We start from the raw sequence: 24,998 nt of genomic DNA, 5'->3' as shown, positions 1-24,998 counted from the left end.
ACCATTTGTTGAAGAAACTCTTTTTTTCATTGGATTTCTTTCCTGCTTTGTCGAAGATTAGTTGACCATATAGTTGTGGGTCCATTTCTGGGTTTTCTGTTCTGTTCCACTGATCTATGGATCTGTTTCTGTGCCAGTACCATACTATCTCGATGACTACAGTTTTGTAATATAGTTTGAAATCTGGAATCGTGATGCCTCCAGTTTTGTTTTTCTTTTTTGGATTGCTTTGGCTATCAGGGTCTTTTGTGGTCCCATACAGATTTTAGGATTGTTTGTTCTAGCTCTGCGAAAAATGCTGGTGGTATTTTGATAGGGATTGCATTAAATGTGTGGATTGCTTTGGGTAGTATTGACATTTTAACGGTGTTCTTCCAATCCATGAGCATGGAATGCTCTTCCATTTGTTAGTGTCCTCTTCAATTTCTGTCATAAGTGTTTTATAGTTTTCAGAGTACAGATCTTTTACCTCTTTAGTTAGGTTTATTTTCCTAGGTATGTTTTTGGTGCAGTTCCAAATGGAATCAATTCCTTGATTTCTTTTTCTGCTGCTTCGTTATCAATGTATAAAAATGCAACAGATTTCTGCATGTTGATTTTATGTCTTGTGACTTTGCTGAATTCATGTATTAGTTCTAGCAATTTTTTGGTGAAGTCTTTCAGATTTTCTACATAGAGTATCATGTGAAAGTTTGACTTCCTCCGTGCTGATTTGGGTGCCTTTTCTTTTTGTTGTCTGACTGCGGAGATTAAGACTTCCAATAATGTGTTAAATAGTAATGATGAGAATGGGTATCCTTGTCTTGTTCCTGACTACAAAGGAAAGGCTTTCAGCTTTTCCCCATTGAGGAGGATATTAACTATGGGTCTTTCATATATGGTTATGATGTTGAGATATATTCCATCTATCCCTACATTGTTGAGGGTTTTTATTAAGAATGGATGCTGTATTTTGTCAAATGGATTATTGATTGTTTAGATCAGATTTATAAATAGCTTTGGAAAAAAATTAAGGTTTCATAAATTTTCTCCCTTCAATATAGATTTCTTTTTCTTCCTCCCACTAATATATGCTTAATAGAGATAATGATGTCATGCATTATAATAACCCTTTTAATACCAGCACATGGTATTTTGGAGAAACTCTAAAAAGACAGGAAAGTGGTTTGCAAATATTTTTTAATCATTAATTAATAGCAAGTATATTAACAGGTTATAGAAGATTAAAGGCCCCAGGGCACCTGGGTGGCTCAGTCAGTTAAGTAAGATCAGGTCATGATCTCACAGTTTATGAGTTTGAGCCCAGGATTGGGTTCTCTATCAGTGCAGAGCCTGCTTCAGATCCTCTGTCCCCATCTCTACCCCTCCTCCGCTTGTGCTCCCTCCCTCTCTCAAAAATAAACAAACATTAAAAAAAAAGAAGGGACACCTGAGTGAGTCAGTCAGTTGGGTGTGTGACTTCAGCTCAGGTCATGATCTCACAGTCCGTGAGTTTGAGCCCCGTGTCGGGCTCTTGCTGACAGCTCAGAGCCTGAAGCCTGCTTCAGATTCTGTGTCTCCTTCTCTCTCTGCTCCTTCCCCACTCACACTCTATCTTTCTCTGTCTCTTAAAAATAAATAAATGTTAAAAATTTAAAAAAAGAAGAAGAAGAAGAAGAAGAAGAAGAAGAAGAAGAAAAGGTGTGCCTGGGTGGCTCAGTTGGTTAAGCATTTGACTCAGTTTCAGCTCAGGTCATGATCTCATGGTTGGTGGGTTCTAGCCGCGCATGAGGCTCTGTGCTGACAGCGTGGAGCCTGTTTGTGATTCTCTCTCCCACTCTCTGTGCCCCTCCTCTGCTCTCTCATTCCGTCTCTCTTGAAATATAAACTAATACAAAAAAAAGTTTTTTAAAAAGAAGGAGATTATAGGCCCAAAACTAAGAGGTTTTTCTCAATGTTCTAATGCTGTTTCATGGATCTTTACATACTTCAGTGGGGCAGGAAAAGCAATCTGCATGTGCTGTTTTGTTTTCTAAGTTTCAGAGAGCCATGGGACTGATAAGTTGCTGAAGTAGAGCTAGGGTGTCTTAAAGTCTAAAGAGGCCATCAGGCAGCTGGGAGGCCTAGAAAAGCTTATTCTAGCATTGAGTTTTTTGAGAAATAGTTGCTGTTGGAAGGAATGATTGCCTTTAATGTTCAGTGCCTTACTTAAGTAGTTGTATATCTTCTCTGTTTCTACTAGGTATAGTCTGAGTCTACTTAAGAGTAGAGTAAATATATAACCTCTTCAATACCCTAATGTCCATTCAGTTCTTGCTGCCTTATCAGTGGACATACCCAGGACCCTGCCTCATATCTGAGTTCTTAAGCCTTAGTATTAATAGACTCCAAACATAGACAGCTCTGTTTTTCCCTATTCATATTTTGATTGTTCTTTGACTCTGGTACATCTAGACACTTGATCTCTTCTGCATTTTGACCCTGTTAGCAGCCCTTTTGTCTTTACTTTGTTCTCATGTAGCCTAGATTGCCTCCTCCATCATTTATAACAAGGTTATATATGACTTCAAACAGCTCTCTCCCATTTTCCATAAAAGCTAATTTCAACTTGCAGCAGTTCCTCCTTGATGTAAAATGACCTTGTTCACTAGGAAATACAAGCCAATCAGAGATCAAATCCCACAACTCCACGTGTCTCCCACAACCCTCATCTGCCTTGGCAGCCACATGCATATATTAGCTTTTTTTTTTTTTTTTTCTTCCTTTCCAATCTGGACAGCTTTTAATTTCTTTTGCTTGCCTAACTTCCCTGGCTAGAATCTCCAGTACAATGTAAAATAGAAATGACAAGAGCAGACATCCTTGTTTTGTCTATGATCTTGGGAGGAAAGCATTCACTATTTCACTATTAAGTATGATGTTAACTGTGGGGTTTTCATTGATGCTCTTGATCAAGTTGAAGAAGTTCCCTTCTAATCCTAGTTTGTTGAGTGTTTTTATTATGAAAAAGTATAGCTATTGAGATGATAATGTGGTTTTGTCCTTTATTCTACTAATACAGTATATTACATTGTGCCTTTCCACTTTGACAAAGGTATCTTTCTAGCTATCCTGGATCCCATGTACTTCTGGATCTTTGGGATCTGTTCTGAGTTTCCTTCTTAACTCTGTGGCTCCTTCTTAGTGTCCTTTGTGAGCTTTTACCTCCATATATCCATTCATTTAAATAGGATCCTTCCAAGGTTCCTCACTGATTTCTCCAGAAATTTAGAAGTTCCTTTAGACTTCTAACTCTAAATTCTCCTGAAGTGATCTCATTGACTCCTATGGCTGCAGGTACTTTTATATCTATTAACTTATAAATCTGTATCACTTGTTTGAACTCTTCTTTAAATGCAGGCCTTCTTTTATGTTCTCTGTCTCAAAGAAGATACCAGCACCTTCCAATTTCTTAAGACCTAAAAATTACTCATGACTTTACTCCCTATTCCTTTTTTTTTTTAAGTAGGCTCCATGCTGAGGCCTGAACTCAGACCCCGAGATCAAGACCTGAGCTAAGATCAAGAGTTGGACAGTTAACTCACTGAGCCACTCAGGCATCCCCCTGCTCCCTATTCCTATTAGGAAACACCAAATCCTGTCTGTTCTACTCTCTTACTATATTAGGAATGTGTCTACTTCCTTCTATCACCAGACCTAAAGATTAGTTCTGACTTTTATAACCCTTGATTGGGCTATTGAAACAGCCTCTGACTGGTCTTTCAACCTCCAGTCTTATCTTTCTCATTTTCTAAGTCTGTATTAAGTTCCCTTGGTGTTCTCAAAGTGCCGTATGGATTCCTCTAACATTGTACTGCTCACCCTATGTTTAATCATATGTTTCTCTGGATTCTCCTCTGCACCATAAATTACTCTTATAGAGTATGGACCACCTCTTAATCATCCTTATTTTCTGAACACCTAGCACAGTGCGTGATTGTAATATACATGTGTCACATTTGTCAATAGTTTTTAAATAAGTGAATTAGTTAATATAAGAACACAGTTTTGAAAAACACCCAGAGTGCATTCAGAGGCCTAAAGATACAGCAGTTTAGAAAGGTTTCATGAAGAGAATGTGTTTTAATTTCGATGTTTAATGAAGTCTGAATAGAATTTTTGGTGGGAAGAGAGACACTATTTCAGGAACAGGGGAACCTAAGCATTTAGAGCTTCTTTTGAGAACTATTTGGAACATAAGGTTCTGTGGGGGTTTGGTGGTGAGTACAAAGGTAAATTGAACCAGATTGTTGAAAGTCTTGAATACCATGCCTAGGGGATTGGCTTTTATTCTCTGAACATTGTGAAACTCTATAAAGTTATTGAGTAGGGAGGAGATGCTCACAATTTAATTTTGGAAGTCCTCATCAGAATGGATTGGATTGAGGAAATGAGAGATGTTAACTAGTAGTCCAATGTGGTAGTTAAGCAAGAAATAATGAGGATCTTTACTAGGACAGTGAGAAAGGAAAGGGACAAATTTCAGACATTTGATGGTAGAATTTGAGCTTTGAGAGACAAAAAGAAGTTGTAGATTATTTCAAGATTTTTAATGAGTGGTATGGGGTTTTAGGGAACATGTGGGAATCTGAGAGATTGGTTGGATGGAGGGACCATGAAGGAGGGACCATGAATAGGGAGAACCAAGAAAAGGAAAGTTTTGGAGATTAGATTATAATGAATACTGCTTTAGTCTAATGTGAGGTTAGCAGAATTTCCATTTATAAGGATATGATCTAGGCAAATGGAAATAGAATCTAAGGTTCAGGAAAGAGCTTAGTGGTAGTGATCATGATTTGTGAGTCATTTATATAATGGTGAGCATTGAAACCATGGTAGTAGATAAGGAAATTAGATGGGCTATTCCTTTATGGGACACCCTGGTGCAGCAAGTGGTGAATAATAATGAAAGAGGCATTACTTTCCATATGTAATCTAAAAAAGAAAAAAATTGCCAACTTAAATTTACCTTTCTTTCAGCTGAGTGTGAGAGGAAAAAATAAAAAAGAAAAACTTGAAGATTTCTTTAAAAACATGGTTAAATCAGCAGATGGAGTAATTGTTTCAGGAGTAAAGGTAAGATTTTATTTGATTAACAGAGGTATTGGTTTAAGAATCCACTTATTTTAAGAAGATAGAGATTTCAGATGTGCAGGTGACCATTGGAGTAAAAGAGAAGTTTGAATAGTAGAATGTTTAGGCCTGAGAAACTGGGCCCCCTGCCCTGGAATCCACTCTTTAGAGCCCTTCCTTCTCCCAATGGGCGAGAGTTCTGCAGTCCAAGGGGATTTGCCCACCTGGAGCACATACCCCTTCCTTCCAAACTAGACCATGCTTGAAGTATCTGGAACCCCGTATTTCTTTGCCCAAATCTGAAGCCAAGTCTTCCTCTTCTGTGGGTAATCAAGGGTGACCATGGGTCAGCTGGGGAAAGGGAAGGCACAGGGGAGGTCAGTGTGCAGAATGGAGTGTCCTGTTACATACATCTGAGGTTTCTTTAGGTGCCTTACAGAACTGCAGGGTGGGGCACGAAGCGGGGCTCCATTTGTACATTTGCCCTTGGTCTTACAAATGTTAGGGGCAGACTTGGGTTCAGATCTGGAGTTAGAAGAGCTTCTTTGAGGTTTTAGTCTTGTCTTGGGGTGCCTGGCTCAGGTAGAGCATGAGGCTCTTGATCTCGGGGTCATGAATTCAAGCTCCACATTGGGCATAGAGCTTACTTAAATAAATAAATAAAAATAAAATTTAGGGGCACCTGGGTGGCTCAGTTGATTAAGCATCCGACTTCGGCTCAGGTCACGATCTCACAGTTTGTGAGTTCAAGCCTGACATCGGGCTCTGTGCTGACAGCTTGGAGCCTGGAGCCTGCTTCAGATTCTGTATCTTCCTCTGTCTCTGCCTTTTCCCCATTAGTGCTCTCTTTCTCTCAAAAATAAAATAAAATACATTTTAAAAAATAAATAAAGATTAAAAAATTTTTGAATATATAAATAAATAACACCTAAGTATTACATTATGAAACAAACACTAAGAAAGAGATAAATGATGCAGCTTAGTCATCATTACCTGTTTTTATAGATACATCTACAGTAAAACTTAGGTGGAAAGTACTATTCATTTGATTTATACTTTGGTTTTCAGAGATGGGTCACTTGGTATGTTGACATTGCATATGCCGTGGCTACTTTCTAATAAGAACCCTGCTTCCTTCCATTTAATGCTCTGTATTGAGTATGATTAGTAGTAACTAATATTTTTTGAACATTTACAGTGTGGTATTTGGTAGCACATACTTTATTTAATCTTCAGTCCTACAAGTTGGATGGTTTATCCCATTTTAACAGTCAAGGAAAGTGGTACATACGTATTACAAATTTTAAGGGACATTTTGTCAGCACTGATTCTTGTGTTCTGTTGATGTGGGTCTTATATCATTTCAACTGCTGCTTTTTCAAAAACTCATTGCTATTTTAGAAAGGAGGAAAGTATTTTTATTTTTTATTTTTTAATTTTTTTAAGTTTATTTATTTATTTTGAGAGAGAGAGAATGAGCAAAGGAGGGACAGAGGGAGGCGGGGACCGAGGATCCAAAGCAGCCTCTGAGCTGACAGAAGAGAGCCTGATGTGGGGCTCTGAAGTTACTGATGAAATCAGTAGAACATCTGATTATTAGAGGATAGCTGTGCTGTTTTACTGGTTTTTTGTATTATAATGGTAAAGTGATTTATGTATTACACTAAAGCAAATAAGTGAAAAAATTATATTTTCTTTTGATCCCATAGGACGTAGATGATTTCTTTGAGCATGAACGAACATTTCTTTTAGAATATCATAACCGAGTTAAGGATGCATCTGCTAAATCTGATAGGATGACAAGATCCCACAAAAGTAAGGTTTTTTTCTCTGTGGCTAAAGCTTACCTTTTTTTAATGGAATAATTATAAAGTTGTTATGTTATTTACAGTTTGTAAAAGTCTTGATATAGAACAGTGGTTCTCAAACTTTGGTCTGTGAAGCCTTGACCCTAGGGCTCTTTTTATTTTTAGCAAGTCTGTGAGGTAAAAACTATCTTCATAATAATCCATGATGCTTTTTGTATTTTTCACCATGTTGATATTTACACTGGTAATGCAAAAGCCATGGTGGATAAAATTACTGATGCCTTAGCACAGACCAGGGCAGTAGCACCAAATTATGCTAATAGTCACTGTATTCTTTCTACAGTGCATTTGCAGTTAGAACAGATTTTTCAATTAAGGATATCCTTGATGAAGCAGTAAAAATTATTAATTAATAAATCACTTCCCTTGGATTCACATTTTTTAATATCTGAATGATGGAGGTATGTGTAAAGCACTTTGATTACATATGATGGTTCTCTCTAGAAAAGCATTTTAGTGATTGAGTTGCAACTAAACTAGTTGCTTTTTTCATAAAACCCCATTTTTACTTGAGAGAACAATGGACAAATGATGATTATTCATAGTTGAGTATTTGGTAGACATTTCCTTAAAAATTAAGTGACCCTGTCATTTTAAGGAAAACAACTGACAGTACTTGTTGACAATGATAAAAGTCAAGCTTTCCAGCAATAAGTAGAATTTTGGAAAACTTGTATCCATCCCCATGAGCTTGGTTCCCAATAATTAAAGACTGGTCTGAGGGAGGAGATTGATGGGAATATGTGAATTTTTGATACTGTTTATGTATACTGAAGTGTGTCAACATTTAGAAGGTCTGCATCATTCATTGAACCGATATTTTCTAAATGATCAAATACATGATGTTACAAAATCACGTATGTAAAAGATTCATTCAAAGTTCAAGATAGGCTAATGGGGTTTTTTAACATCTTTATTGAGGTAAAAATTGATATCAGTAAGCTGCAGTATTCAGAGTATACAATTTGATAAGTTTTGACATATGTGTAAAATCATCACTACAGCCAAGATAATTAATATATCTATCACCACCACAAGTTTCCTTATAGCCCTTTGTAATTCCTCCTTCTCACCCTGTCCCCAGGTAACCACCGATCTGCTTTTTGTCTCTGTAGATTAGTTTGCATTTTCTAGAATTTTATATAAATGGAATCATACTATATGTACTCTTTATTATTTGGCTTTGAAATTCAACAAAATTATTTTGAGATTCATTCATGTTGTGTGTATTGAGAGGTTATTCCTTTTTATTGCTGAGTATTATTCTATTGTATGGATATATCACAATTGTTCATCCATTCAGCTATTGGTGGACATTTGGGTTGTTGTTAGCTTTTGGCTATTATAAATAAAGCTGATGTGAACCATCTATATGTAAGTCTTTGTATGGACATGTGCTTCCGTTGCTCTTGGGTAATACCTGAAAGAGTAACCAGGTCATGTGGTAAGTGTATAATTAACTTTTTAAAAACTTTGGAAAAAACTGCCACTTTTTTCCCAAAATGATTGTACCATTTTATATTCCTACGAGCTGTACATGAGTGTTCCAGTTGCTCCACATCTTTTCCAACAAGGATACTCATTCTTTCTCATTTCAGCCATTCTCATAAGTCAGTAATGTCTCTGTGTAGTTTTAATTTTTAATTTACATTTCCCTAATGACTAATGATGTTGAACATCCCTTCTTACATAAATCTCCTAGCTTTTTTCTTCTTTACCAAAGTTGTTTTGGCCCCTCTAGGTTCTTTACATTTTCATATGGATTTTATTTTTTTATTTAAATTTTATTTAGTTAACATACAGTGCAACATTGGTTTCAGGAGTAGAATTTAGTGATTCATTACTTACAATACTCCGTGCTTGTCACAAGTGCCCTCCTTAATTTCCATCACCCATCTAGCCCATGTCTTACCCACCTCCCTCTGTCTACTCTCTATCGTTTGTTCTCTATTGTTAAGAGTCTCTTGTGGTTTGTTTCCCTCTCTTCTCTTCCCCTTCCTTTCCCATATGTTCATCTGTTTTGTTTCTTAAATTCCACATATGAGTGAAATCATATGGGATTTGTCTTCTTCTGATTGACTTATTTCAATTCATATCGATTTTAGAATTAGCTTGTCACTTTCTACACAAATGCTGTCTGGGATTTTGGGGTTGTGTAGAATCTGTAGGTCAGTTTGGGGAAGATTGACATCTTAACCATATTGACTCTTCTGATACGTAAATATAGTATATCTCTCTCCATTTAGTTTGGTCTTCCTTATAATTCTCTCAGCAGTGTTTTTTAACTTATATTGTACAGGTCTTATACACCGTTTTTTTTTTTTAATTTAATTTTTTATTTTTTAAAATTTATATCCAAGTTAGTTAGCATATAGTGCAACAACGATTTCAGGAGTAGATTCCTTAATGCCCCTTACCCATTTAGCCCATCCCCCCTCCCTTCAGTTACCTTCTGTTTGTTCTCCATATTTAAGAGTCTCTCATGTTTTGTCCCCCTCCCTGTTTTTATTTTATTTTTGCTTCCCTTCCCTTGTGTTCATCGGTTCTGTCTTAAAGTCCTCATATGAGTGAAGTCATATGGTATTTGTCTTTCTCTGACTAATTTTGCTTTAATACCATCTAGTTCCATCCACATAGTTGCAAATGACAAGATTTCATTCTTTTTGATTGCCAAGTAATACTCCATTGTGTATATATACCACATCTTCTTCATTCATCCATTGATGGACATTTGGGCTCTTTCCATACTTTGGCTATTGTTGATAGTGCTGCTATAAACATTGGGGTGCATGTGCCTCTTTGAAGCAGCATACCTGTATCCCTTGGATAAATACTTAGTAGTGCAATTGCTGGGTCATAGGATAGTTCTATTTTTAATTTTTTGAGGAACCTCCATGCTGTTTTCCAGAGTGGCTGCACCAGTTTGCATTCCCACCAGCAGTGCAAAAGAGATCCTCTTTCTCCGCGTCCTGGCCAACATCTGTTGTTGCCTGAGTTGTTCATCTTAGCCATTCTTGACTGGTGTGAGGTGGTATCTCATTGTGGTTTTAATTTGTATTTCCCTGATGATGAGTGATGTTGAACATGTTTTCATGTGTCGGTTGGCTATCTGGATGTCTTCTTTGGAGAAGTGTCTATTCATATCTTTTACCCATTTCTTCACTGGATTATTTGTTTTCTGGGTGTTGAGTTTGATAAGTTCTTTGTAGATTTTGGATACTAACCCTTTATCTGATATGTCGTTTGCAAATATCTTCTCCCATTCTGTCGGTTGCCTTTTAGTTTTGCTGATTGTTTCCTTTGCTGTGCAGAAGCTTTTTATTTTGTTGAGGTCCCAATAGTTCATTTTTGCTTTTGTTTCCCTTGCCCCTGGAGATGCGTTGAGTAAGAGGTTGCTGCAGCCAAGATCAAAGAGGTTATTGCCTGCTTTCTCCTCAAGGATGTTGATGGCTTGTCTTACATTTAGGTCTTTCATCCATTTTGAGTTTATTTTTGTGTATGGTATAAGAAAGTGGTCCAGGTTCATTTTTCTGCATGTTACTGTCCAGTTTTCCCAGCATCACTTGCTGAAGAGACTGTCTTTATTCCATCAGATATACTTTCCTGCTTTGTCAAAGATTAGTTGGCCATATGTTTGTGGGTCCATTCTGGGTTCTCTGTTCTGTTCCATTGATCTGAGTGTCTGTTTTTGTGCCAATACCATACTATCTTGATGATTACAGCTTTGTAATACAGCTTGAAGTCCGAGGATCTTACACACCTTTAGTTGAATTGATCCCTAATTATTTTTTGATGCTATCATAAATGATGTGTTTTTTACATTTCAGTTTCTAGTTCTTTGCTAATATATAGAAATACAGTGTGTTTTCTGTATTGATCTTGTATCTTGCAATATTACTAAATAAACTCACTTATTAGTTCCAGTAACTATTTCGTAGATTCCTTATGATTTTCTACATAGATGATCATCTGCTAATAAAAACAGTTACACTTGTTTCCAATTTAGATTCCATTTATTTCTTGTCTTTGCCCCGTTGTACTGAAGCTATACCTATAGCTCCAGTGTAGTGTGGATGGAAGTGGTGAGAATAGGCATCTTTGCCTTGTTCCTTAGCTTATGGGGAAGGCATTCATTTTTAAACCATTAATTATGGTGTTTGGTGTAGGTTTTCCTAGATGCTTTTTATCAGGGTGAAAAAATTGTCTTATAAATTTATCTGAGAGGTTGTGTTTTTTTAAATCAGGAATGAGCGTTGGATTCTTTTCATAGGCTCTTTTTGCAGCTGCAGTGTTCAGATAATCCCGTTTTTTCCTTTTAGCCTATTATGTATTGATTGATTTTCAAATGTTAAACCAACTTTATGATCTTGGGATTAATATCACTTATTTATACCAACGGAGTTTAATGTAATAGAGCTTAGAAAGTTTATTGATATGATTTTAGATTCCCCACTGCAACTATTTTTTTTTAATATGAAATTTATTGTCAAATTGGTTTCTATACAACACCCAGTGCTCATCCCAACAGGTGCCCTCCTCAATGCCCATCACTCTCTTTCCCCTCCCTCCCACCCCCCCATCAACCCTCAGTTTATTCTCAGTTTTTAAGAATCTCTCATGGTTTGCCTCCTTCCCTCTCTGTAACTTTTTTTTTCCTCTTCCCCTCCCCCATGGTCTTCTGTTAGGTTTCTCAGGATCCACATAAGAGTGAAAGTGTATGGTATCGTCTTTCTCTGTATGACTTATTTCACTTAGCATATCACTCTCCAGTTCCATCCATGTCATTACAACTAACTCTTAAAGAACTACTACTTGTTGAGTTTTGGGGTGGTATCAAAGAAGAATATCCACGGGGCGCCTGGGTGGCTCAGTCGGTTGGGTGTCCGACTTTGGCTCAGGTCATGATCTCGCAGTTGACGAGTTCGAGCCCCGCGTCGGGCTCTGTGCTGACAGCTCAGAGCCTGGAGCCTGCTTTGGATTCTGTGTCTCCCTCTCTCTCTGTACCTCCGCTGCTATACTCTGTCTGTCTGTCTCTCTCTCAAAAATAAATATAACCATTGAAAAAAAATTTTTTTAAAAAGAATATCCACAATTATCTGAAAATATAGCTACATATCTGTTTGAGACTGCATTTTCTCCACATATTTGAACAAAAGCAGTGTATTATAATACTACGATTGAATGCAGAAGCAGGTAAGAGAATGCACCTGTCTTCTATTAAGATAAAGACACAAAATTTGCAAAAATGTAATAGTGTCACTCTGCTCACTAATTTAAAAATACATATAGTTATTTTTCATTTGAAATATTACTTATGTTAACTATGATTTTAATACTTTTAATCATTTTGCTTTACTTAAAAAACATACAGTACATATTGATAGACATAACCCCCATAAACACAATTATTTAGGATCCTCAGTAATTTCTAAGAGTGTAAAGGAGTCCTTAGACCAAAAAGTTTGAGAACCTCTGTTATAGAGACAGTTCAGCTGGTACCTAGAAATAAGAACCTCTGTTTTGGAGTACTGTTACATGCTGTAACAGAAAGGAAATAAAGTCTCTGGCTTGATACCTTCTATTCTTGTGTCATTCTTTGGAGAAGGTTAAGAGTTATTTTTATATTTTATTCTATTTTTGTAACTTACAGATTTCTTCTAAGGAAGTAGTTATTTATATTTGCTTGTTCAGTACTTAAGAACTATAAAGTGTGGGAAGCTTGAATTCCTTCCTAGATTTATTACCAATTTGCTCTAGGGCATTGGGCAAGTCACATAATTAATTGGTATTATACTGGTTCCCTTGTTTATAAAATGACATTAAGATGAATTATCTCACACGTTTTACTCCTCTGTTAAGAGAAACTTTGTCCTAGTCTGTCCTCTCCCTGTCCCTCCATCAAGACCTGTACTTACTCCCTCTACACACCCAGAGTCACATAGTGCACCCTGTGGGGCTCCAGCAGTACCCTGTTTGCTTTCCTGGGGAACCCCATACTCCACCAACTGGACCAGGCTGGAGCCCACAGGCCTCGCCTGTACCCCCTCGAGAAAGAAAAACTTTGTAAATATGAAATGGTATATATACTAGTGTTAGTTGTAATAATTAGGAGTATCCTTAAGTTTATTTTCGATTATTTAAAATGGAATCCTATTAGAGGTGCCTGGCTGGCTCAGTCAGTAGAATATGTGACTCTTGATCTCAGGGTTGTAGGTTTGAGCCCCACATTGAATGAAGAGATTACTTAAAAATAAAATCCTTTAAAAAATTAAAATAAAATAGAATCCTACTATACTTTAAAAATTGTTTTAAAGTTATTTAGCTCAGGGGCACCTTGCTGGCTGTCAGTAGAGCATACGACTCTTTTTTTGTTGTTTTTTTAAGAGAGAGAATGAATTCTAAGCAGACTCCATGCTTGACCTGAGCCGAAATCAAGAGTGTGATACTCAGTTGACTGAGCCACCCAGGCACCCCTGAGTCTATGACTCTTAATCTCAGGATAATGAGTTCAAGCCCCATGTTGGGCGTGGAACCTGCATAGGATAGGATAGGATAGGATAGGATAGGATAGGATAGGATAGGATAGGATAGGTAAAATTAAGTAAAAAATAAAATAGTTTATAAACATTGGCCTGTTTGCCAACCATATGTTAGGCATTGGTAATTTCAAGATGAAGAAAATATAGTCTTTGCCCTTCAGGAATTAATAATTTTGCAGAAATTTTGCAGAAATCTGAAAAGCAGAAAATTACAGTGTGTTGTAATCAGTCCTTTAATAGAGGTATATATTTGTGCTATGGAAACATAAAGAACTATAAAGGTAGAGAGTCATCTGTTAAGATAACATAATTCTTATTTATTCTATTTGGCCAAATGGAACAGTACTTGTAGAAGAGATGATGGCGAATCTATTTTACAAAATTATAATTATTACATAATTATAAAATTATAAAGTAAAAATTTTTTTCACAACGCATGAACTTAACTAGCCTGGACTATGAAAAACTAAGCTTTTCAGCCTCACTGTGATGTATATAAAATCAAGGCAGTTTGCTTATTTTCTGTGATCGTATAATGATGTAATAGCCGAAAAGGGTAGTGTTCTCAGAGCCAGATACTAGGAGACAGGAATTTCTTGCTCTAAAAAATAATCTCAGGGGGCGCCTGGGTGGCTCAGTTGGTTAAGTGTCCGACTTCGGCTCAGGTCATGATCTCATGGTTTGTGAGTTCGAGCCCCGCGTGTGGGCTCTGTGCTGTCAGTTCAGAGCCTGGAGCCTGCTTCGGATTCTGTGTCTCCTTCTCTCTATGCCCCTCCCCCACTTGTGCTCTGTCTCTCTCTGTCTCTCAAAAATAAATAAATGTGAAAAAAAAAAAAAAAAGAAATCTCAGGGGCACCTCGGTGGCTCAGTCGGTTAAGCCTCCGACTTTGGCTCAGGTCATGATCTCACGGTTCGAGACCCGTGTCAGGCTCTGTGCTAACAGCTCAGAGCCTGGAGCCTGCTTTGGATTCTGTGTCTCCCTCTCACTCTCTGCCCCTCCCCTGCTCGTTCTCTCTCTCTCAAAATTAAATATTAAAAATAATAAATAATTTCAGGGTCATTTTAAGTATAAAATATTACTGTATGTGATACTGGACACAAATCATTTTTGATACCTGCCTTGATAAACCAACCTTTATGTGATTTTTTTAACTTAAAATTTTAGGTTAATAGTGAAAAGTCTCGCATATAGAAGTTCCTATTCAGAGTCCAAAATTTGTATTCAAAGTATCTTTATGAAAGATACCAGAATAGATCTGTTTCTGAATAACAGTAAGTAAATAGTCACCAAATTTCAGCCTTATCTGTTGAATGTAACTTTGTACAACATATAAAGTATAATGTAAGGATTATGGTTTTGTTAAAGAATAAACACACTAAAACCTTATAAACATACTACTGAGGATAAGTGGAAATTTCCATGCAAAGTACACGTCTTGGATTTCATTAATAATAGCAAACATTTATATAGTACTATATTCACTGTGTGCCAGATAATATAGTAACATTGATTAACTCACTTAATCCAAGTAATTTTATAAGACTGGTACCATTATTATCCCCATTTCCAGATGAAGAAAGCAAGGCTTTCACAAGTTAAGTGATAAACTCAAGGTCATATAGCTGGTAAATTGGGATTAGACTCTAAGGAGTTTGGTTCCAGGACCATGAGCTTAACCATTGCACTGTACTATCCTTTTTCTGAAACAAGTAATCTTTTTTCAACAAGTTGTCCGGGGGTGAGTGCTAGGAATAGGAAGAGTATTGTGCTAAAGTTGAATACTTTGCTTCCTAGCACCTAAGGGTAATGGTGCTACCACCATTCATCTAGCTTCCCAAGCTCCATAATTTTTCTTCCTACCTCAGGTCTCCTGTTTGTAATCCTACCTATTAGGATTTCCTAATTGTAAATCCTACCTATTAGGTTTCCTCAGTATCTTCCAGCCTTGTTGTTCCTCTCTGCTGTCAGTATTTTTGCTACTTTGATCCTAACAATCAGTATTGGACCCAAAAATGTCCTAGTTGGTTGCTCTGCCTTCTGTGTCTCTCCACTTCTAGTCTTTATTCCAGGCAGTGGTTGATTTTACCACTACTGTTATTTTTAAATGTTTAATAACACCCATTCTTATAAGATCAAATCCAAACTTTATCATGGCATCCAAAAACCCATTTTCCCTCCAAGATACCTCTAATTTATTTTTCCATCTTCAACTCCTTCCACTCCCCTCTGTATCCTTGTAGTGCCTTCTTTCTAGAAGGCTGTCTGAATATACTGTGTTCTTTTATGTCTTACTAGCCTGTATCCATGCGCTGCCCTTTATCCAGAATGCTCTCCCCTCTTTTGTCTGGTAAAGATTTTTCTTATCCTGCAAGTTCTGACTCACTCGGTAGTGTCTATAAATCCTTCCCTAACTTACTCAGGTTTCCCCTGCTCCCAAAGTAGTTTTTACCTACTTCTGATAGAATATTCTGATACAATATTCCATCAAATTATATTATAGTTATTGTCATTTCCTTCACCAGACTTGGAATATCTCATACTGTACACACATTTGTTTAGCGGGTGAATGCTCAATAAGTATTTTTGAATCAATGAACAAATATATGAAATTCTAACAATCTTTTCCATAGGTGCTGCAGATGATTACAATAGGATTGGTTCTTCGCTATATGCTTTAGGAACTCAGGATTCTACAGATATATGCAAGTAAGGATTCTGATTTAAAACATTAAATAAAACACAGGGCGCCTGGGTGGCTCAGTTGGTTAGGCGTCTGACTTTGGCTCAGGTCATGATCTCATGGTTTGTGAGTTCAAGCCCTGCATTGGGCTCTGTGCTGACAGCTCAGAGTCTGGAGCCTGCTTTGGATTCTATGTCTCCCTCTCTCTCTGCTCCTCCCCTGCTCACACTCTGTCTCTCTCTCAAAAATAAACATTTAAAAAAAAAAGTTTTAAAACATTAAATAAAACAGAAAAATTTTGCTAGCAGCCTGGGCATGTAGAATGCCTGACCCAGCAGGCATTTAGAATATCTTCATCAAAACACATCAGTAATAAGGAACTTTTTTATAAACTTGGATCAATGTTATTTTTTCCTCTATTCTTTCTCTCTTATTTCTTAAATCTGAAAAATAGAGGCGCCTAGGGAACTCAGTTTAAGTGTCCGACTTCTGCTCAGGTCATGATCTCACGGTTCGTGGGTTCAAGCTCCACATCGGACTCTCTACTATCAGCACATAGCCTGCTTCGGATCCTCTGTCTCCCTCTCTCGCTGTCCCTCCCCAGTTCACGTGCTCTCTCTCTCTCAAAAATAAACATTTAAAAAGAAAATCTGAAAAATAAAAATTGACTTTAATGTATATTTTAACATTTACAAAGTGTTATTTGATGAAAATTGGCTGACGTGTGTGTATGTGTAAGGAAGAGACACAGAACTTATGTCAAAATGTTCTTAGGTTTTGATGAAGTTTATTATAAATAAACGTTCTGAAATTAGAATATACGGTATATATATGTATGTATGTATTTCTTTGGAGGCCAAATTGACTTTTAAAGTAAAATATGATGGTATCAGTTTATACTTTTTAGAGAGGCTAGTTCTAGTTTTTAAGTTTAGTGAATCTCAGGGTAGTCCTAGGGTGACCAGAGGGTAGCTGTTGTATGTGTTAGTATGGAAATACTCTCTGAATGTTTGCTTACACAGTTGTCCCTTATTTAATTTATGTTAGCTTTCCACATTAATGGTTAATTTTAGTTGTTCCTATAATATTGTTTAAACACAACTGTTTATTGAAAAATAATCCAAACTTTTTTTTTTCAAACTTAAGTGGCAAAACTATTTTCCTAGTTTATGCCTTTTTCTAAACCACATCCTTGAATCTTTTTTCTAGTGTATCTTGTCTTAGTAGACCTGTAAGATCCAAAGATCCAAGTTTTTCAGCAAAGCAAGGTACTATGCATATATATATATGGCTTACATTAATTAACATGCTACCTTTCCTAAGAATTCATAAGTCTTGGAGTGCCTGGGTGGCTCAGTAGGTTAAGCATCTGACTTCAGTTCATGATCTCACAGTCTGTGAGTTCGAGCCCCACATCAGGCTCTGTGCTGACAGCCCAGAGCCTGGAGCCCGCTTTGGATTCTGTGTCTCCCTCTCTGTCTGCCCCTCCCCTGCTCACACTCTGTCTCTCTCTGTCTCTCAAAAATGAATAAACATAATTTTTAAAAAAAGGATTTGTAAGTCTTCGATAAGAAGAAAAAGTCAACCTTGCCATGTGTAACTGGGCATAAACCTGTCAAGCAAGTTCTTTTTAGTAAAACAAAGTTCATAAAATAGTGTTTTAGCTTTCAATAGTACTTGCCTTCATCCAGTTATAACGTCACCAGTAATTACCTATTTTACAGAATACTCTTTTAAAAAGCTGTGCATTGGGATATTTTTTAGTTGGTATCACCATTGAGAGATAGGCAATTTAGTTAAAAGTGAACATGAATTTTGAGATACAAATTGTTTACTCATTTCTGTTATTTTCTAAAACAAAGCAGCTCTATTTGAAGGTGTTTAAAACATAACTATCAAATAACTTCAAGAGCTGTTCCAGCCTTAGTGTTTTCCTTTTAAATCAGCCTTTTGTCTCTTTGGATCTGATTGTTCTGTACTTCTGTAAGAATTTTGAAATCATGGGCTTTATTTAGTATTATGTGGCATATTACTTAATGAATGTAAGGAAAAATTTTTTTTTGTTTAAATGTATGTATGGCTTAGGGGTGCCTGCTGGCTCAGTTGGTGGAGCATGCACCTTTTGATCCAGCGGTTGTGAGTTCAAGCCCCACATTGGGTATAGAGATTAGGGAAAAAAATTGAATTTTAAAAAGTTAGAAATTAATAAATATATGGCTTAGATTGTTACTTTGAAAGGGTAAGATTTTCTGTAACAACAGTTTCCAAGTTATCTGTTATATGGGTGGAAGTACAGAGATGTTGAACTAAATGAAGTCTGCATTGAACAAGACCATCAAATATTACTGTAGTGAGATAACAGTGTTCATTATTAATACAGTTTGGGGGCATATTCTCTCAACATTTGACTTGGAAAATCATTTCAGAGCTGGCTTCTGATGAAATATTTTTCCCTTCCAGGTTTTTTCTCAAAGTTTCAGAACTATTTGATAAAACCAGAGTAAGTACTATCAGTTAACCTTTGGGAGTCTAAATCATTGCATACAGTACTGTTTAACCTGTTATGATTGTGTTTAACTTTGTTGAGAAAGATGAGTTCTACTTCAGAAGGATGAAGAAACAGACTTAGATTTGAAAATTGTAAGTTGTTTTTCAGGAAACTTATTTTTTTTGTTGCTGTTGTTATGGCCTTTTGGTATTTGTAAAAGTTCATATTCTTCATCAGAGAACATGTTCATTATAGAGACTGGGTTTACTTTTATGAAGAACGGTCTTTTTCTGGGGCTTTGTATGCTAGAAGAAAGTTTTAGATTTATTACAGTTTTACCAATATTGCATTGCTTTTGATTCCCCTTGACACACTGGTTTAAAAGTGAGTTATATCTGTGTCCTTGGGTGACTCAACTGAGCGTCCAACTTCAGCTTAGGTCATGATCTTAGGGTTCATGAGTTTGAGCCCCACAGTGGGCTGGCTTCTTTCAGCACAGAGCCCGCTTAGGATCCTCTGTCCCCATCTCCCTCTGCCCCTCCCCTGCTCACGCTCTCTCTCTCTTAAAAATAAACATTTAAAAAAAAAAGTGAGTTTAACAATATGAGGCAAATACACAACTGCAAAAAAGGTTAAATAGCAATAATGCTTTAATATTGATGTAGTCTTGATTTTCAGGGATTAGTCTTAGATACAATATTAAAACACTTTGATGAAGTTCAGAGAATAATGAAATGTTTATTATGTGTTTAATGGCACTTACCTGAGATTGGAAGTGGCTAGTCCATTGTAGAAATCTGACTTCAACGTGACTTTGTCAATTGAATAATAGATAGTGAAGATAAGTAAAAGAAAAGGAGTTATTTTCTTACAAAGGAAACCATCATTAAATACATAAATGTTGTTGTAGTGAAGGGTCCCGAAAGCCCATTATTTCACTTTTGGTATTTGTACAAATGAGCATTTTCCAGGAAGATACAGTTGTTTCCTGTGTGTTTACATCAAAAGAATAGGGAAGTATCATAGAATAGCTTTATGAGTTAGTATTTTTGCAGAAGTAAATGTCAAGATGAGATTAGACATGCAAGAGATTCATTGGGAAGAACAAAGAGGGAGGAGCAGGATAGACATGAAGAGACTTCAGACCATAGTGCAGGTCTACACCTGGGAAAGGAGAGGGACTTGGTAGGAGGAGTTTCAGACTATAGCGCAGTCTTAAGAAAGTTTTGTCCAGATCAAAAGGGAGTCCTCAGCCAAAGTTGCTCATTAGAGGCAGTACTGCATAAGCAAGACTGGGCTAGTGCTACTGCCCCTGTGCTCTGTCATTGGGTGCAGCTGAGGCAAGGAGGGAAGGATGTATCATAACCTTGGGATGAATATTGTTCTGATCTAGAGAGATTGCAGCTGGGACTCTGAACAAACTATGCTCCTTGCAGCAAGCAATTTCTCATGAAGGAGATCTAGATGGCACGTTGCCATAGGCACCACAGTCTTCATTTCTTTTGGTGTCTTGGTGTTGTTCTGGTTATTATTGCTGTGGCACAAACCATCCTAAAATCAATAGCTTAAAACGACAGCCATTTTATTATGCTAATGAATTCTTTGGGTCACGAATTCACAAAAGGCAGAACAGAGGTGGCTTGCCTTTACTCCATGATGTCTGGGGCCTCAACAGGGAACATATGAAGGCTGTGGGCTAGAATCCTCTGAAGGCTCTTTCACTCAGATGTCTGGGGGTGATACTGGCTACCAACCGAGACTTTAGCTGGGGCTATTGGCTGTAACATTTACATGTTGCTTTTCCATGGTGCTGCTTAGGCTTCCTCACAGTATGGTGGCTTGAAAGCAAGCATCCTGAAAAATGGGAAGTGAAAATTGCTAGTTTCATTAAGGCCTTGAAACTGGCACAGCATCACTTTTGTATTGATCAAGCAATGTTAGGGCCCAGAATCAAGGGAAGGGAATACATACATACATACCCCTACTCCTTCTTAGTGGAAGGAGAGAGGAGCCATATTTAAAAGCACCCAACTTTAGGGGCACCTGGGTGGCTTAGTCGGTTAAGCGTCCGACTTCGGCTCAGGTCATGATCTCATGGTCCATGAGTTCGAGCCCCGCGTCGGGCTCTGTGCTGACAGCTCAGAGCCTGGAGCCTGCTTCGGATTCTGTATCTCCCTCTCTCTCTGACCCTCCCCCCATTCATGCTCTGTCTCTCTCTGTCTCAAAAATAAATAAACATTAAAAAAAAAAAAAATTTAAAAGCACCCAACTTCCATCTAACATGTTACCTAGATTTATCTAAATCAGTTTATCTAAATTTATGTAAATCAATTTTGAATATATTTTATGTCTGTGCATTTATTGTTAGGTTCATAAGTTTATTTCTCTGTAAGGGAATGTTTCTTAAGCTTCAAGGTTTTTGCTAACTTTTTATTGAAATATATTTTACATATAGGAAAGAGCATATATGAGAAGTATACAGCTCAGTGAAATTTAACAAATTTAACACACCCATATAATGAACACCCAGATCAAGAAATAGAACATTTAGGGGCACCTGGGTGGCTCAGTCGGTTAAGCATCCAACTCTTGATTTTGGTTCAGGTCATGATCTCACGGTTCATGAGTTTGAGCCCCACATTGGGCTCCACAATGACATTGCTAAGCCTGCTTGGGATTCTCTCTACCCCCTCTATTTTGCCCCTCCCCCCTTCTGCACATGCACACTCGCTGATTCTCTCTCTCAAAATAAGTAAACTTAAAAAACAAAAAAAGCATGCCCTGCCCCCCTTCAGCTGCTTTCTGAGTCACCACCTCCTGCAAGGAAAACCACTATCTTAGCTTCTAACAGCAGAGATTAATCTTATTTTCATATTTTATATAAATGCTTCATGCACTATGTATTCTTTTATGTCTGGTTCCATTTACTCAGCATTACATACAAAAGATTCATCTGTGTTCGTTTTTTTTTTTTTTTTCCTTTTTCAGAAGAGAGAGAAGTACTTTTCCTTTTTTTTTTTTCTTTTCAGTTTATTTACTTTGAAAGAGAGAGCTGGAGAGGAGCAGAGAGAGGGAGAGAGAGAATCCCAAGTAGGCTCCACACTACAGCATGGAGCCCCATGCAGAGCTCAAACTCATGAACCATGAGAACCCTGAGCCAAAATCCAGAGTCGGATGCTTAACTGAGCCACGAAGGCACCCCTGCATTTTTTGTTTTTTGGGGTTTTTTTGGTTTGGTTTTAAGTTTATTTACTGAGAGAGAGAGAGAGAGAGTATGCGCGAACGAGTGCACAAGTGGGGGGAGGGGCAGAGAGCGAGGAAGAGAGAAAGAATCCCAAGCAGGCTCCATGCTACCAGCACAGTGCCCGGCTGGGGGCTCAGTCTCACAAACCATGAGATCATGATCTGAGCCAAAATGAAGAATCAAACACTTAGCTGACTGAACCACCCAGGAGCCCCGATTCATCCATGTTGTTGCATGTAGGTATAGTTCCTTCATTCCTTCATTCATTGCTATATACCTTTCCTTGGCAAGAATATGACTAAATGTATTCATTTGTCCTACTGTTGGTAGGCATTTGGATCGTTTCTAGTTTGTGGCTCTTTACAAATAGTACTTCTAAGACCATTCTTAGATAGTTTCAGCTGAAAACAGGTAGATACTTGTTCGGTATATATAACCAGGAGGGGAATTAGGGGTCTTACGGTATCCATGTGAAAAGCTTTCATAGATCGTGCCAAACCGTTTCCCAAAGTGATTGTACCAACTTACATTCCCATCAGAATAAATGTGAGCATTGGGGTTGCTACACAGCTTGCAGTACTTGCTGTTGTCTTTTTTTAGTTATTCTGTTGGATGTATAGGGTTTTTATCTTTAATTTTTTTTAATGTTTTTATTTATTTTTGAAGGAGAGAGAGAGAGACAGAGCATGAGTGGGGGAGGAACAGAGAGAGAGGGAGACACAGAATTCAAAGTAGGCTCCATACTGAGCTGTCAGCACAGAGCCGGATGTGGGGCTTGAACTCACAAACTGAGATCATGACCTGAGCCGAAGTTGGATGCTTAACTGACTGAGCACCCAGGTACCCTGGATGTGTAGGGTTTTTAAATTGTAACTTTATTTCAACAGGAATTTCAGACCCACAGAAACATTGTGAGAATAGTACAAGGAATTCCTATACATGGGTCACCCAGATTTCCTGAATGTTAACATTTTCTACATTGCTTAAAGTGCTTTTTCCCCAAAATGTCCATATTCATTCTGTTTCTGCCCTTTGTGCACATCTGTCTTTTTTTTAAAGATAAGAATTAGGGGCACCTGGGTGGCTCAGTCAGTAAAACCTCCAACTCCTGATTTCAGCACAGGTCATGATCTCATGGTTCGTGGGATCGAGTCCTTTGTTGGGCTCTGCGCTGAGTGCAGAGTCTGCTTGAGGTTCCCTGCCTCTATCTCATTCTCAAAATAAATAAACATTTTTTTAAAAAGATAAGAATTTTAATATAGTCAATACAGTTATCAATGATTTCCCTTGATGTCACCAAATTCTTGCTATATACATGTTCCCAGTTGCCTCAAATGGCTTTTTACAGTGGAGTTCATCTGACTTAGATTCCAACAAGGTCCCTATATTATATTTGGTTGACATAATACATCTTTATCCTCTGTCTCTCCAGACTGAAGAGTTGCATCTTTTTAGTCTGAAGTGGCTGTTTCCCATTTTATCCCAACTCAAACTAACCACATCTGTTTATTACTCTGTGGTGTCTTCAGGCACATTTTGGTAATGTTTTGACTGTATTTTCTGGTTGTTCTCAGTAGGCAGATTGGTTTGTTACCTAGCCTACCATCGTCAGCCTCTAACGCTTTAAAATCATGTGTACATATCATTGAAAGGAAGTAACAAGAGAAAATGTAAGTGCTGAAAGATGGTACTGAAACACAGTCTAGCTGGGAACTTGAATCAGATATCGAGTCCTTCCATAAACTCACTAATTTCATTTGATCTCCTTCTTTTTTCTGTTCATTTCTTGTCATAATCATGAAGAAAAGTAATAGGCTAGTAGAAAGGAGAGGGTGGGGAAACTTAGGTTAAATAGGAGTGGATACTATAGATATTTATAACTTTAATTTTTTTACAGTAATTGAGAAAGAAAATGTGGGGTATAGACTATGTGTTAATTAAATGCCTGGTTTTTTCCCCTTTTTCAGAAAATAGAAGCACGAGTGTCTGCTGATGAGGACCTCAAACTTTCTGACCTTTTAAAATATTACTTAAGGGAATCTCAAGCTGCTAAGGTAACTTGACTGTTCACTGTTTTTTAAAAAGGACTGTTTTATTAAAAGCCATCTCTTCAGAAGTTAGATTTAAGGTTATTAAAAATTATTTGTTGATTTTAAATTATATTCTCAAGTGTTAATTTTTTTCTCCTTTTATAAATTGTAGGTCAGGGAACCCCACATAAATGTTTCCTCTATTGGGGTGCCTGACTGGCTCAGTTGGTAGAGCATGCAACTCTAAATGTTGGGGTCATGACTTCATGCCCCGTGTTGGGCCTAGTGCTTATTTAAAAGAATAAAAACTTGGGGCACTTGGGTGGCTCTGTCAGTTATGCATCCGGCTTTGGCTCAGGTCATGATCTTGTGGTTCATGAGTTCGAGCCCCACATTAGGCTCTGCGCTGACAGCTTGGAGCCTGGAACCTGCCTCGGATTCTGTGTCTCCCTTTCTCTCTGTCCTTTCCCGGCTTGTGCACACATGTGCTCTCTCACTCTGTCTCTCAAAAAATAAACATTTTTTTTTAAATTATTAAAAATAATAATAAAATTAAAAAATAACTAAAAATAATGTCTCCTCTATAAGCTTCTGATACAGTATAGATTAGAATTTTTTTTTTTTTTTAATGAATTTGGTGTAGTCATTCAGGTAAAATGCCTACAAAACAAAAAGTAAACCCCGTAGCTAAAGGAGTCCTAATTTGGTCTATATATATCTTTTGGGGGTAAATGAGCTCTAAAATCAGAATGTGTTTTATTTTAAGGCGACTCAAATTTCCTTTTTTTTTTTTGAGAGTGAAGAGGGGGAGTAGGGGCAGAGAGAGAGGGAGACTGAGAATCCCAGCAGGCTCTGCACTATCAGTGCAGAGACCGACCTGGGGCTCAAACCCACCAACCGCAAGATCATGACCTCAGCCAAAATCAAGAGTCAATCACTCAACCAACTGAGCCACCCAGGGAACCCAAATTTCCTTTGGAAGTCTGTGTATGTGCAAGACTAAAACTCTTACTATCCAAAAAATGTTTAACAGAAACAACTGAAAAAAGCACTGAAA

The 24,998-nt window shown here is 37.4% G+C and overlaps 1 protein-coding gene and 1 long non-coding RNA gene across 3 annotated transcripts in view; one reads left to right on the top strand and one right to left on the bottom strand.

Moving 5' to 3' along the window:
- SNX6 (sorting nexin 6) overlaps positions 1–24,998 on the top strand; it is a 60,063-nt gene that overhangs the window by 24,689 nt on the left and 10,376 nt on the right. Inside the window, exons 7-11 of the mRNA XM_042942956.1 lie at positions 4,999–5,094; positions 6,801–6,906; positions 16,130–16,205; positions 18,640–18,679; positions 23,879–23,965. Of these exons, the coding sequence (XP_042798890.1) occupies positions 4,999–5,094; positions 6,801–6,906; positions 16,130–16,205; positions 18,640–18,679; positions 23,879–23,965 (405 nt within the window). The remainder of the gene's footprint in view (positions 1–4,998; positions 5,095–6,800; positions 6,907–16,129; positions 16,206–18,639; positions 18,680–23,878; positions 23,966–24,998) is intronic.
- Positions 20,039–24,998, bottom strand: part of LOC122222453 — a 27,416-nt gene continuing 22,456 nt past the window's right edge. For both annotated transcript variants that reach the window (XR_006203762.1, XR_006203763.1), the window contains exon 5: positions 20,039–20,521. This is a non-coding gene — a long non-coding RNA (uncharacterized LOC122222453). The remainder of the gene's footprint in view (positions 20,522–24,998) is intronic.

The sequence above is a fragment of the Panthera leo genome, chromosome B3 (genome assembly GCF_018350215.1).
Source record: "Panthera leo isolate Ple1 chromosome B3, P.leo_Ple1_pat1.1, whole genome shotgun sequence".
NCBI lineage: Eukaryota > Metazoa > Chordata > Mammalia > Carnivora > Felidae > Panthera > Panthera leo.
Note: the sequence above shows the minus strand (reverse complement) of the source record. Positions and strands in the feature narration are given on the sequence as shown.